The sequence below is a fragment of the Pongo pygmaeus genome, chromosome 16 (genome assembly GCF_028885625.2).
Source record: "Pongo pygmaeus isolate AG05252 chromosome 16, NHGRI_mPonPyg2-v2.0_pri, whole genome shotgun sequence".
In the NCBI taxonomy this organism is placed as follows: Eukaryota; Metazoa; Chordata; class Mammalia; order Primates; family Hominidae; genus Pongo; species Pongo pygmaeus.
In genome coordinates, this window is record NC_072389.2 from 95,027,531 (window position 1) to 95,040,859 (window position 13,329).

The 13,329-nt window shown below is 51.9% G+C and overlaps 1 protein-coding gene across 1 annotated transcript in view; it reads left to right on the forward strand.

The window, feature by feature from the left end:
- Window positions 1–12,360, forward strand: part of LOC134738223 (uncharacterized) — a 36,967-nt gene extending 24,607 nt beyond the window's left edge. Inside the window, exons 7-9 of the mRNA XM_063652352.1 lie at window positions 1,632–1,696; window positions 2,331–3,306; window positions 8,887–12,360. Of these exons, the coding sequence (XP_063508422.1) occupies window positions 1,632–1,696; window positions 2,331–2,371 (106 nt within the window). The 3' untranslated portion in view covers window positions 2,372–3,306; window positions 8,887–12,360. The remainder of the gene's footprint in view (window positions 1–1,631; window positions 1,697–2,330; window positions 3,307–8,886) is intronic.
- The last annotated feature ends 969 nt before the right edge of the window (window positions 12,361–13,329 follow it).

The window sequence follows — 13,329 nt, forward strand, 5'->3', positions numbered from 1 at the left end:
CCTGGGAGAACAGGGTCAGAGGCCATGTCATGCTTTGCCCGTGATGACCTTAAGCTGTCGTTTAGCCTCAGCTAGAACTGTAATTCTCTAGATTCCATTGTTTCTGTATAGAATTGTGACATTTCAGTTTCCCTTTCTTCATTTAAAAAACACCTTGTTTTTTTTTTTTTTTTTTTTTTGAGACAAGGTCTTGCTCTGTCGGCCAGGCTGGAGTACAGTGGCCTGATCATAGCTCACTATAACCTCAAACTTCCGGCTCAAGCAATTCCCCTGCCTCAGCCTCCAGAGTAGCTGGGACTGCAGGCATGTGCCACCACACCCAGACTTTTATATTTATTTTATAAAAATAAAAAAAGTTTTTTATTTTGTAGAGACAGGGTCTTTGTTGCCCAGGCTGTTCTCAAACTCCTGGCATCAAGCGATCCTCCCACCTGGGCCTCCCAAAGTGTTGAGATTACAGCATGAGCCACCACACCCAGACTAAAAGGCAGTTTGATTTTACAAATCAAAATAGCAGTAATCTATGGAGATTTACTTGTGAGATTGGTAGGAAACATCTTAAATGTAATCAAACAATAAATTACATCTTGATGAATTCATGTATAGGTTTCTCTTCCTCAGAAGAAATCAGATGCCGTTCAAAGCACCAAGGCTAGAATTTTACCCTGGTTCTCGTGCTACGCTGCACCCAGGTTGGATCCTGAGTACAGTTTTTGGCAGGTGGGCCTGCATATAAGTTAGCAATGGGGGATACCCAGCTGCCTCTCTTCATACAGCTGAGGTTTTGGGGAGTCATTCTTATAGCCCCTGGGTTGGGCCTAGTCCTGCAAATGAATTCACCAGCCCTAAAGCCCAAATTGCAGCCTCTGTCATTCGCCTTCCAGGAGTGGGAAGGGCAATAAGTTTCATCTTATTATTATTGCTATTTTGGTGGTTTTGTTGAGGTTGGTGTGTGTATGTTAGTAAGATAAAGCTCTCAGAAATTACATAGCATTTGTCAAGGATATAAGAGGGACTGTGCCACTTCTGGCTGTATAGAAGGTGGTTCCATGTCTTTAAATAGAGCCCCAGGTCCTTAGCCACCAGAAAGGTTTTCAGGGGAAGTGTGCACCCTCAGCAGCTGCTGCTGGTGGGCAGGATGGGCACACATGGAACAGGCTTTCCTCTGTGGCCAGGTGAGAAGCAGGTGGTGAGACACAGAGCAGTGCTGGGCTCTGCTTCTGAAGCCTCCAACCTTTCCTTCCCTAGGAAGCCCCAGAGAGATTGGTAAGGGTGATTTCCCAGGAAGACGCAGTGTGCTCTGACTTCTGTGACAGTGAGCAGCGGGACCAATGGATGTCCAGATGCTGGCAATGAGTAGGCCTTCCCTACTCTGGGTGGCGTCCACACCCTCTGGCTTCCATTGCCTGGGTCTCCTGGAGGTGGTTTGCTGGATGAATACTGCATGCACAGAGGCTGGCCTTGGGTTTGAATATGGCGGCCCGTGGAAGCATGTGCTTCAGTTATGAGGCTGCCCAGGAGATGCTTCTTCCAAGGCAGAGCATGTGGAGTCCAGTGCTGGAGAGGCCGGGTGCGCAGTTGACCCATTTCCAGTTCTATTTTCCCTCTCATGTTCCTCTGTCCCCATCTAGGACATGCTCTGGAGTCAGAAGACGGCGAAAAGAGAAGCAGAAGCCTCGGTGGCAAGAGTCCGAAGGTGGGTCCCTTCCTGACATGGGCACTGGGCTGCGCACGTGTGTTCGCAGTTCTTTCCAGCTGCTGTTCTGACCTCCTTGTGCAATGTATTTATGTGGCTGTAGATGGATGGTCCAAGGTAGATTTAGGTTTTGGAATACTGTTTTTTTTTTTCTACTTCAGGGAGAAAATAACCCAGTTTGGGAAGGACATTTAAAAAGGAAAAATATTAGGTATGATGGCACACCTGCAGTCCCAGCTATTCGGGAGGCTGAGGCTGGAGGATCACTTAGGCTCAGGGGTTTCAGGCTTCAGTGAGCTATGATCACGCCACTGCACTCCAGCCTGGGTGACAGAATGAGACCCGTCTCTAAAAAAAATGTAATTTAATTTAAAAAGGGAAAATATCCTTGATGGTTCTTGGAACCAGCACTTACCAGGTTGACCCATATGAAATTTCTTTCTTGTTGATGAAAAATAGTCAAATATTGGCAATTTCTTATGGTTCAACCTATTACAGTTCCATTCCTCTGGGATGGTAGAGGGATCCTCAGAAACACATTTTAAAGAGTTTCTGATACTTTAACCATTTGTGTTCCTCTTCATCCCGTGATACCCTTCACAGAATTTTTTTTTTTTTTTTTTTTTTTTAACAGCAGGACGCAATCACTGTAACCTGTGGATTGTACTGCAGTAGGAAACTATCCTAGCGAGGCTCCACTTTGCCCCAGCTTCAAGGTGTATCGTCTCAAAATGCAGCATACTTCAGATGAGTTCTGAGCACCCTTTCTTTTATTATAAAAAAAATTCCAGACAGTTCAGCCAATACCGACTAAGGGCTGAGACCAGTTCCATGCTTTTCTGTCTCCGGAGGAATTTGCTTCCGTCTGGATGCCTGAAACGGTATTTTACTTCACCTCCTGTGTCACCGGCAGCAGTCCTGGGAGCCTTGGGTAGGAGGTTTTTGGGAGAGCCAGCTCACAGCCTCTCTATAACCTTTTAGCCACCCCAGTGCTGGGCAGCCAGGGTGTGGGCTTTTGACTGAATGCACTCGCCCTCCTGCATTCATTACACCATTGTCAGTGTGTGTGTCTGGGGCTGCCTCTGGGTGTGCGTGTTTTTTTTTTGTGTCTGCGTGTCAGTGTCAGGCTATGTGTGTCTGTTTCTGTCGGCCTGTCTAGGCGCGCTCAGTGCAACAAGGAGCTGGGGGAGGTGGCGGTAAAGAGGGAGGGCATTTCAAAGCCCAGCTGTCCTCCTCAGGGACCTCAGGAGATGCGTGTGTGTGAGTGTGTGTGTGTGTGTGTGTGTATTTTTTTCCATGCTGCTCATTGTGTGGGGCTGCATGCGAGTGTCTGACCAGGTGTGGTGTGAGCAGCCGCTGGGCTGGGTGAGCCCCATCTGCCGTGAGCTCCCAGACTTGCCTTCTAGCCCTCTGCCGCCATCCACGGGGAGCCTCTCCCTTCACAGCTCACCATCTCCTCTCTAATTTATTAGCTGGAAAGGAGGAGAACATGAAACGTTGCTTGAAGACAATGGCCGAGACAGCAGGTCCCACCCTGCACAGCCACCAGCATCTCTCCCCTCAGCCCTGTCTCCTCTTCTGCAGTTGGGATCTGCACATTTAAGCCCGAAGTAAGAATAAAACAAACCCCCAAACCACCCTATTAAAAAATGTGCCTGGCCTTGGACATGCAGAGGTAGCTATAAACTGTTGAAGGTGGGAGAGGTCAACAAAATGAAGGTTTGAGCCTTCTTCTACTCTGGGGCCCCCCACCTCTGAGTCCCAGCACTTCCCCCAAGCTCCAAGCCTTGGTTGAGGGGGGGCAAGGGGGCCCAAGGCAGCTGCAGGGGCTGTGTTAGTAAACACTTTCCTGGGTTCCCATTTTCTTTACACCCCCCACCCTTCTCTACTCCCTGATGCCCCGTTATACACTCCCACCCCCAGCATCCCCTTTTCTGTGGCCTGCACAATGAGCTCATTGTCCCGGGTGTGATTTGAATAAGGGATCGGTGGGCCTGTTCCCAGCATTGTCCAAGGGGCTGGGAAAAACCCCAGCGCAGGCAGGAGGACCAGACCAGACAGAGACAGATGCCTAAATTAGCAACAAAGCTTTGTGCACGTCCCCTGGACAAGGGCTCGCCTTGTTTGCGTGGACTCGAGGGTGTGGAGCTGGCCGGCTGCTCGCATGTCTCCCCATGCTAATTAGTTTTGCATGCATGTCTGAGAAGGTGCCAGGGGAGATGTGTTTGCCTTTCCTTGGGAGGGGGTCCTGTTTGTGGCTGGCCGGTAGGCTGGGGTCTTGGAGCTGAGAGGGGCTGGGCCTACCTGGGGAGCCAGGCTCTGAGCATGGCTGGGGAATCATGGCCTTCCCATCCTGTAGTTCTGTCTCTCTGCCCTCTGGGGGGCCTGGCTTTGCTCCCTGTGCCTTCTCCCTGCCACCCCTCCATGTTTGAAAGTTGGTCAGCTCTGACTACTGGGACTCACTGGCTTCCTCCCAGACCCAGGCCAGTGCCTGTCCATCTGGCAGTCTGTCTCTTGCGACACAGGGCCCCTCGGGACTGGGCAGCAGAAACAGCCAGTCTGGACTTTTCTCCGTCCCCGAGCCAGATGGCCAGTCTGCTGATCGCATTACGGCCTCCCCTGTCCCCAGACCCCTGCCGCCTGTGGTTGGACCAGGATCTTGTGTGGGATATGATGGAGAAGCTCCCTTTTAGAACCTCATAGAGGCCTGGCCCTGAAAGGAAAGGGGTCTGGTAGACAGGGCGTAAGGCATGTCCTTGCTACTGGCTTCTAGGTGACCTCAGGCAGGCCAAGTGACCCCGACTCCTGAATCTTAGTTTTCTTGTTGGCAAGAGGAGTGAGTTGAGCTTCAGGAATCTCTTGGCTCCCTTGTAGCTCAGAAAACCTCTGATGGTGGTAACAGTGGTGATCATTTCAAAACTGTGTTGATTTAGCATTCGCTGATTTAGCACAATGACAGGAATGGGACTAATGAATTCTAGCTGGGGTGGAGGGGAGTGTTGCAGGAAGGATTTCATCCCTATTGATATTCAGTATGGGCTCCTGTTTTCAGAGTGTGGGGAGGACCAGGAGCAGGCAGAGCCTGTCTTCCCAGGTCTTCAGAGAGGAGCCCTTCCCCATCCCTACCCTGCAGTGGTGAGAAGCAGGCCCTGGCCCAGCAGAAGGGAGCTTGGCAGTGGCAAAGGAGAAGCTGGAGGGATAGCAGCTGCTGGCCAGGGCCCTGGGTGTGTCCTGGTTGCCCCTTGCAGGTCCTGGGACGGGGTTGGTGGGGGTGGGCAGGGGACAGGGCTGAGAAGGGTCAGAGTTCATCTGGGAACTTCAGAGTTCCCACCTCTCCATAGCCCTTCAGAATAACCCCAGGTGGTGGGTGGGGAGTGGGATGAAGCATCACCCTGCTGTTCAGTGCAGGGGTCTCAGGTTCAGTGGCCAGGGTGTCTGGCTCCTTCTTTGCCAGCCTCCGCATCTCTGGCACCCTCCCACTCTCTCATCAGGTGTTGTGGGATGTGTCTTGCACTGGGGCCAGGCAGCTGACCAGAGCCACCGACAAGAAGCCTCTGGAATTAACCTTAGGTAGCCACTCAGGTCAGGCAGAGGAGAGACCCTGGGCCCCCCTTCCAGCAGGGACCTTCCTTCCCATGCCGCTGTGCCAGCCAGTTCCCACATGCAGTGCACTTGTTCCTTCCATTTGGGCTGCCTTTCCTCTCTCTGCCTCTCTCTCTCTTTCTATTTCTGTTTCTGGGGGGCCTCTTTTTCTACCCCTTTCCCTGTCTCCCTGAGCTTCTCCTTCCTCACTCAAGCTGGATAACTGGTGGTAAAGTCCAAAGCTCGATGAAGAAAAGAGGATAGAAGTTAGTGCTTCATGGCAAGGGTAGAGTGAGAGAATTGCCTACAGTATGGGTTGGGAGAAGAGGCAAGGCAGCAGGGCCTTGGGAAAGCTGCCTACCGCCCTCCCTGCCCCTCCCCATTCCTACCTCCCAGGGTTTAGCCGCCTCAGCTGTAGCTCTGAGCTCCTTAATCTGGTGATCCTTGTGGTGCTGGGGGGCAGGCTGGCAGAGGCTTTAGGAGGTGACAGGGGATCTTGGGAGTCGCACTCTGCTAACAGAGTGTCATGTAAAGCTGGCGAATCACATTCCGAGCGCAGCTCCTCCTTCTAAGGCAGTGGCCCAGCAGGGCTGGACCCAGCACGGGTGGTGCCCAGTGGAGGGCTGAGGCACAGGCCCTGCACGCAGTCGGGCGTCACCTCCTCTTTGTCCCTCAGGAGGGAAGTTCCCAAGATTAGGGCTTTCTGGCCCTTTCTGCATGGCTAAGGTTTTATTGTTTGGTAGCTGCCCCCACCCTTACCCCAGCTCCCAAATTCTCTGGCTGCCAATCCCAGTTAGAAGAAGTCTCTATAAGTCACAGGTATCATCCCCCTGGTCAGCCAGGAATATGCTGTTGGGGTAGTCGGGGGTGGGGATTTGTCTAGAACTAAGCAAGTATGCCGGGTGGAATGGCTCCCTTGCCTAGATGAGAAGGGGAGAGAACCCCTGAGATGAACCCCTGATTCTCTCAGCGATGGGCCCTGAGAGAAGCCAAGAGAGACAGGAAATTGAGGTGGGGGTGCGAATGCAAGCGCAAGTGGTTCTGAGGCATCCAGCTCAGCAGAACTGGGGCAGTCCAGGCCTTGGACCTTGGCTGGAGGGTAGGGACAGAGGAGAAGATGCTGTGGGCCGAGGCCCAGGGCTCTGCTTCTGCTATGACCCTGCAGCAGGCCCTGGATGTCTCAGAGCCTCCAAACCCTCGTTCGTAAAATGAGCATCATAATCCCTACCTCCATTGGAGCTGCTATGAAGACTCTTGGGCACATGGGAAACACTCAGTGGGGTTAATTTTTCTTCTCCTTTTCCCTTAGTATGGGGCAGAGATGAAGGAGTTAAGCTTCTCCAGGTCATTTAAGATAGCTGAGATTTGGGGAATGGGGACAGTGGTGATATTCAGAATATTTAACCACCTGTACAGGTTGGGCACCAACCAGTCAAAATGACACCTGGCCCAAATCATCACCCAGGGAGGAGGGCACAGCTGAGCAGAACTTGTCCCTGTATCTTTCTGCCCCATCATGAGTCCATTTATCAGCAAGCATACAGACATCCCTTGAGGGCAGCTCCTGAGGAGGTTGCAGGATGCGGGATCCTGAGATCTTTGCATTCAAGCAAGTCAGGCCTGCCTAGCATGGGGCACCCTGCCTGACCTGGAAGAGGACCCAGAAGCAGAGGGCAGTGAGCTGAGGGCCTTCCCAGCTCCTGCCTCAAGCTGGCAGCAGACCTGCCACCAGGCTCTGGGGAAGAGCTGCTTCTGTGGGCTTTCGCCGTCCTCACGTCCCCTAGAGCTGCCCCTCCTTCCTGTCCTTTCTTCTCAAAAGCACCATGGGTCAGGATTAGAGGGTCTGTTTGTTCTCTGATCTAACTCCTCGTGCCTGTTTCTTCATCAGCCAGGGGAAGTTCATGGTTGCTGTTATCTGACTCTAGAGTATGGGAGTGTGGTGTTGGGGTAGTGTGGAGCCATGTTCTATCATTGTGGAAAGATTCTGGCCTCAAGGCAGGCAGGGTCTTCCCCCAGCCCCAGGCTTTCCGAGCCCACACCTGGACATGTGGTGCACTTAGCCAACACTGACTTCTTTTACCTGGCCTATCTCTTTGCCTTGTTGGGTGAAATTAATGTCTTTGAGGGCCTAAGGTGGTCTGGTTAAGTGACAAGGGCATAGGAAGACACAACCTTACCTAGCTGGAAGTCAGAGATTCGGACTCTAGCCCACTTTCCCACTGAGTGGTCTTGGGCAAGCCACCTCCTTTACTGGACCCAGAGAAGTAGCATTGAGCCAGGTGTAGTGGCTCACAACTGTAATCCCAGTAACTGGGGAGGCTGAAGTAGGAGGCTCTCTTGAGGCCAAGAGTTTGAGAACAGCCTGAGTTTGAGAACAGTGAGACCCTATTCTTAAAAAATGAAAAAATTAGCCGAGTGTGGTGGTGTGCACCCATAGTTCTGGCTACCTGGGAAGCTGAGGCAGGAGGATCACGTGAGCCCAGTAGTTCCAAGGCTGCAGTGATCATACCGCTGCATTCTAGCCTGGATGACAGAGCAAGATCCTATTACTTAAAAAAGAAAGAGAAAGAGAAAAAAGACAAAGAACATTGAATAAGATGGTATCTGAGGTCCCTTTTAGCCCCTGCATTTTTTCATCTGGGAGTTCTTTCTGCCTTTTCTACTCTGTTACCTGCCAGTAACCCCTGCTCCCAGCCCCCTGGCTCACAGGAAACATAGTTAGCTTTGTCCCGTTCAAGCTGGCCTGGGATGCAAGGAGGCACCATTACCTAGAGGCTACAAAAATGAAAACCCAGCTCACTGCTGGCAAGGGGTGTGGGGCTGGGCAGTGAGTGACCTGTCCTGGAGCAAGACTTGGGCAGAGAGCATGAGTCTCACCTAGGTGCGCTCCCAGCCTCTAATCTGGATGCCTTTGTCCTTTGTTCTACTTCTGTTTGCTCTGAATGGCATTTGCCTTGGTGGCTCTGTTTGCTCAGGTGGCCCTCAAGGTGGGTTTGCAGTGCTCTCCTTGGAACTTGCCCCATTCCACTTCCTTAGGCCAGAACCTTTAGACTCAAAAGCTTCAACCCCTGAGAAGCAACCATGGGGGAAACACTACTTTTTGGTGCTGACCCCTCTCCGCAGCACCCCAGCTAGGCGGCTCTTCCACTGGTACAGCTGATACATGGATGTGGGCTCAGCATCTTATATGACTGGCATGACCTTGGGCCAGCTCCTTAGCTTCTCTGATTCTCTATTTCCTTATTTCTAACATGAAGATAACCACATCTTTCTCATAAAGTTGCAGTGAGGCATAGAAATAACACAGATAAAGTACCTTGAAATGATGTTCTCTCTTACCTTCTAGTGCCAGCTGTACCCAGCGGCTTCAAAGGCCACAGACATAAACCCTTAACTTTCCTGACCTCTTGCCTTTGAGTTTCAGGACTGCCTTGCTGGGGAGGTGCTGAGACAACCTTGGAGGAGCTCCTCCCCCCAGCCCACCGCCCCTCCTTCCCCAGGGGGCAGAAGTACCTAGTTTCAGCCCTAATAATACCTGAATGAGATTTATAGGACACCTTCCTCCCCAGAGTGCAAAGCTTCTCACATATTATTTCTCTTATCTTTAGATTGTCCTGTGAAGTGAAGTATGATCGGACAGCCTCTTTTCAGCTTTTATGAAAATGGAGACAGAGGAATTGTGGCTCTTGCCAAGGTCACAGGATTGGAATGCAGAGCCAAGCCACCCCAGGACATGCAAGAGCCTCAGAAGGGAAAAAGCCCAGCAGGAAGGGAGAACAAGTAGCCTCTGTCCTGAGGTTGTAACAGCCAAGGGCCAGGATGGAGGAGGAGGACCCCATGATCTGCCCATCTGGCACTTGGCAGGGGACCTGGGAAAATGTACCCCAACCCATCCCTCAAGGGCCTTTGCCTTTGGCCCACTGGCCTAGCATCTCCTTCTTCACCATGTCTGTTCTTGTCACACCTAGTCAGGTCTGTTTGGGTCTGAGGTGCATGGAACATTCTGGGTAGGCCTCCAGCAAATGGAAGCTCTTCACCGTGTTTCCAGCCTGGGACCAAGGGCAGCACACTGGCAAAGTTGCCAAAGCAAGGGACTCCAGCCTTTTAGGAGTTAATGACTCCCTCTCCCCAGCTGTCCTCCCCTTAGTGCTCCTCTTCCTCCCTCCTCCTGCTCACAGCAGGCAGGGCCTAGACCCAGGAGCCATGCTGCTGTGCTGTTGCCAGGGGAGCACGGAGGCAGATCTGAGCTATGCAGGGAAAAGGCCCGGCCTGTCAAAGTGTCTGAGATGAACCGCTGCCGTCCCTGTGCAGCTGGGCTCAGACGTGTCTCAGCTCTTGTTCTGTGCCTGAGAATGGCAAAACCCAGTGAGGTTCAAGGGCAAACTCGCTATTCATTAGTCAGGGGTTCTTGACGTCCCGTCTCTCCCAGGGATGAGTTCCCCCCTCCTCTTTCTTCCCCTCCTGTGACACATTCCTGGGTGCCTTTGGTGAGGACTGCACACCCTCCTCCTGCCTAGCCCCCTCTCCGAAGGCCCCTGAATAAACTCCCCCCAAGGAGACCAGGCAGGGCAGAGACAATGGCTGCAGGAAATCATTCATGCGGGACATGCTGGCCGGCCCTCCACCCAGTCCCCCTGTGGGCCCCACGCCCTTCTGATTCAGGGCACCCTTGGGCCCCCAGCCTATACAGGCCTGGACAGGAAGAAACCACTGGGAACCACCCTAAGGACATACATGCTAGTCCAGTGCCATTCTTCGCTGGCTCTGTGGGTGCCTTTGTGGCCTGTACCGACTGGCTGGCTAATTTTGTGGTTTCTGTACCATCACATGCCTATTTTGAGACACTCTCAAGCACTGTCGGTTAGGGAGTATAAATTGTACAATATTTTCTGAAATGTGGCAATATCAAAATGTAGAAAGCACATGTACTTGGTCACAAACAAATGGCACTATTTACTCTGTGGGCATATTTGTAAAAGTTCCCAAAGATTTATATACAAGGATGTTCATCAGAGCATTTCTTTTGAAGAGTGTAAAGAAATGGACATGAACCTATGGTCTGTTCATACTGTGGAATACCTATGCAGCTGTAAAAATCGGTGTGGTAGATCTCCGTATATGAGTTGATGTGGAAGGTTGGCCAGTTCACATGATAAGGTGAATAGAATAAGTTACAGAACAGGCTGTGGAGTATGATCTTATATGTAGATGTTTAGAAGTGAGTCATAAGTAGGCTTATATATGGATCGTTTCTGGAAGTGTGTACTGGAAGGCTACCTCTGGGGAGTGGGGATGGGGGAATGCACTCTTCTATACTGTTATGTTTTCTTTTCGTGCTCCTAAGATACTTTTATTGAAAGATGTAAAGGGGTTCAATGTAATAGGCTTAACTTCTATCAACTAAGTTGGCATGGGTACTTTAAGAGGGTGGTAGTGATGTTGCTGGAGAAAGTATCCCACAATCACTGGTGGCTTCAGCCATGGGCCATTTTGGGGCCTAATAATCACATATCATCATGGTGGCTAGTATTAATCGAAAACCTACTAAGTGCTAGGCTTACTGTCTCTGGGTCTTGCTTACGTGGATGTCATTTTTCCAGTTTCACCAAATCGAAAGAGGTTAATTGGTTTGTTGGAGCTCCTTTGCAGGTGAGGGGCAGAGCCAGGAGCTTGGCTAGGGACAGGGAAGGTGGGTGGGGGATGGTGGATAGGTCTTGGCTCCTAGTTTCCTTCCAGGCAGACATTTCCCCTCTGCCCTGAGGACCTGCTTGTTTGGGGGAGGAGGCCTTTAGAGGCACGGGGTCATGCCAGGTGTTGGACATGGTGAACTGGGAAGTGCCCCCATCTGGCCACAGCCCAGAAGTATCACCGTGCTTGGGGGATGGGGAACAGGGCTGTGAATGGGCCTATTTGCATAAGCAGCATGTGTCTGGAGAGAAAGACATCACAGAGCAGAAGAGTGCGGGTGGGTGCCCAGGAGTGCAGTTGCCACCCCTACTTCATCCCTGAAAGAGTAAATGGCCTAGAAAGTGTCTCTGAGAGGTAATGCTGCACACCACCCTCCCTGGGGGCACTGGATCAGGCTACACCTGCCTTAGGTCGGGGGCTGCAGCAGCCTGCAGAGCTCTCAGTAGGGCCTCAGTGGCCTGGGAGGGAGCAGGGGCAGGGGGCAGGGAAAGAGGCGTAATGGGGCTGTCCAGAGGGGCCTGGGAAACCTGGTCCCTGAGGCCTGGGCACAGCTACAATCACTTCAAATTGGCTGTGGGGCCAGTGGACTGGGAAGAAAAAAAGCAATAAGAGTGACCAAGTGCAGCAGGCTGTCAGGTCCCAGGTCGCATGCCTTAGTGCAGTGACTCCTCATCATTTTATGGGGTGTGGGTGTCATTGGTACACCCATTTTACAGATGAGGACACCGAGGCCCAGAAAAGTTAAGTTACATGTCCTAAGTCACACAGCTTGTAAGTGCCAGAACTGAGATGAAAACCAAGTGTCTTTCACTTTAAAGTCTGTACTCTGACCCCAAAGAGATCCTGTTTGGTTTGGCCACTTATAGGAGGTCCCTAAAGCTGCAGACTCCCCTTGCCAGCGCCCACATATGGAGACATTAACCCTTCCCCTGCAGGGTCACCTCAAATAGTCTTTTAGCTGGGCTTCTCCTGCAGTTCCACCTAATGCCATCCCCTGGGTTTTGCCCAAATCTGAACTGGGCAGTGGGGTGAGAGGAGGGGTTTACAGGGTTACAGAGCTTCATACAGATAGGAACCCCTGGCTGCTGGTCATCTGCATTCCTGCAGGATTCGCTGTTCCTTGAGGTCCTTGGCAGGAAAATGAGGATTGCTCCCGAGGCCTGCTCCAGTGCTTCCCAGAGGCTGGCCTGGTGTGGGGCTCTGGGAAGGCTGAGGCTGGAGAAGCAGAAGTAGGAGGGCAGAGATGGCAGTCAGGTAGCTTGAATCACCAAGACCCTTCCAAGCCCCACAGGTTCTCCTGAGGGAGTACTAGGGCAAGCTCTGGGAGAGGTCTCTTCCTATGCTGTGAACCCCCTGTCTTTCTTGCAGCCTACAATGAATAAATTTTCTTTGCAAAGGCTTCCATGTCTCTGGTCAGTTTTTCTAGGAGGACATGAGTGAGGAAAGTAGCACTCTGCCACCAGCAAAAACAACTGCTTGTGTCTTGAGGTGTGGTGGGGACACTGGTATGGGTGCAAAGGATGGAGCAAGAAGTCTTACAAGGCTTGGAAAGTCTGTCTTCTTGACCTGAGCTAGGGTCATTTGGGCAAGAAGTGAAGGTCACAGCCAGTGCAAGGCCTACCTTGCCTTGAGGGTGCCCTGCCCTCAGGAGAGGGGTCCTGGAGGTTCTGCATTGGGAGCTAGCCCCCACGCTCCTCCTCAACCTCCATCAGTGTCTTCTCATGTAATTCTCACAATGACCCCGTAAGACTGAATTCTATCTTATAGAATAGGAAACAGAGGCTCAGAGAGACTAAGAAATAGGCAAAGCCACACAGCTGGGAAGCAGTGGAGTCGGCCTCCAGATCTCATCTCTGTGACCAGAATGGGATGCAGGGGGTGGTGAGTCTCTTGAAAGCCGCTGATAAGTTTTTTCATGTATGAGCAAATTCACAACCCTGCTTTCATCACAGCATTCATTCTCACAAGGCCTTTGGACTGCAGAGAATAATCAGGACTTACTGTGCCAGGCACTATTCTAAGTGCTAGTTTGTGTATTAAATCGTGGCTTAATCCTCACATCTGTGTGCATAACTGGGCACTATCCTTATTCCTATTTAACCAAGAACGAGAGTGAGGCCAAGTTGGCCATCCAAAGTGGCCCGTGTGGCTCCGTGTGTGGTGGGGGAGGGGGGGATTGCAGCCAGGATGCCAGCACGGTCACATTTGTCTGTCCAGATGCCAGGCACTTAACTGCACACACTGCCTCCCTAAAGGCCTCGCCAACCTAGCCCGGGCCCACGACCCCAAATAAAACATCTTTCACCCGCCCCCCAGCAGCCCGGGCCGCGTTTGACCACTAGTAGGGCAGAACCACTGACCGG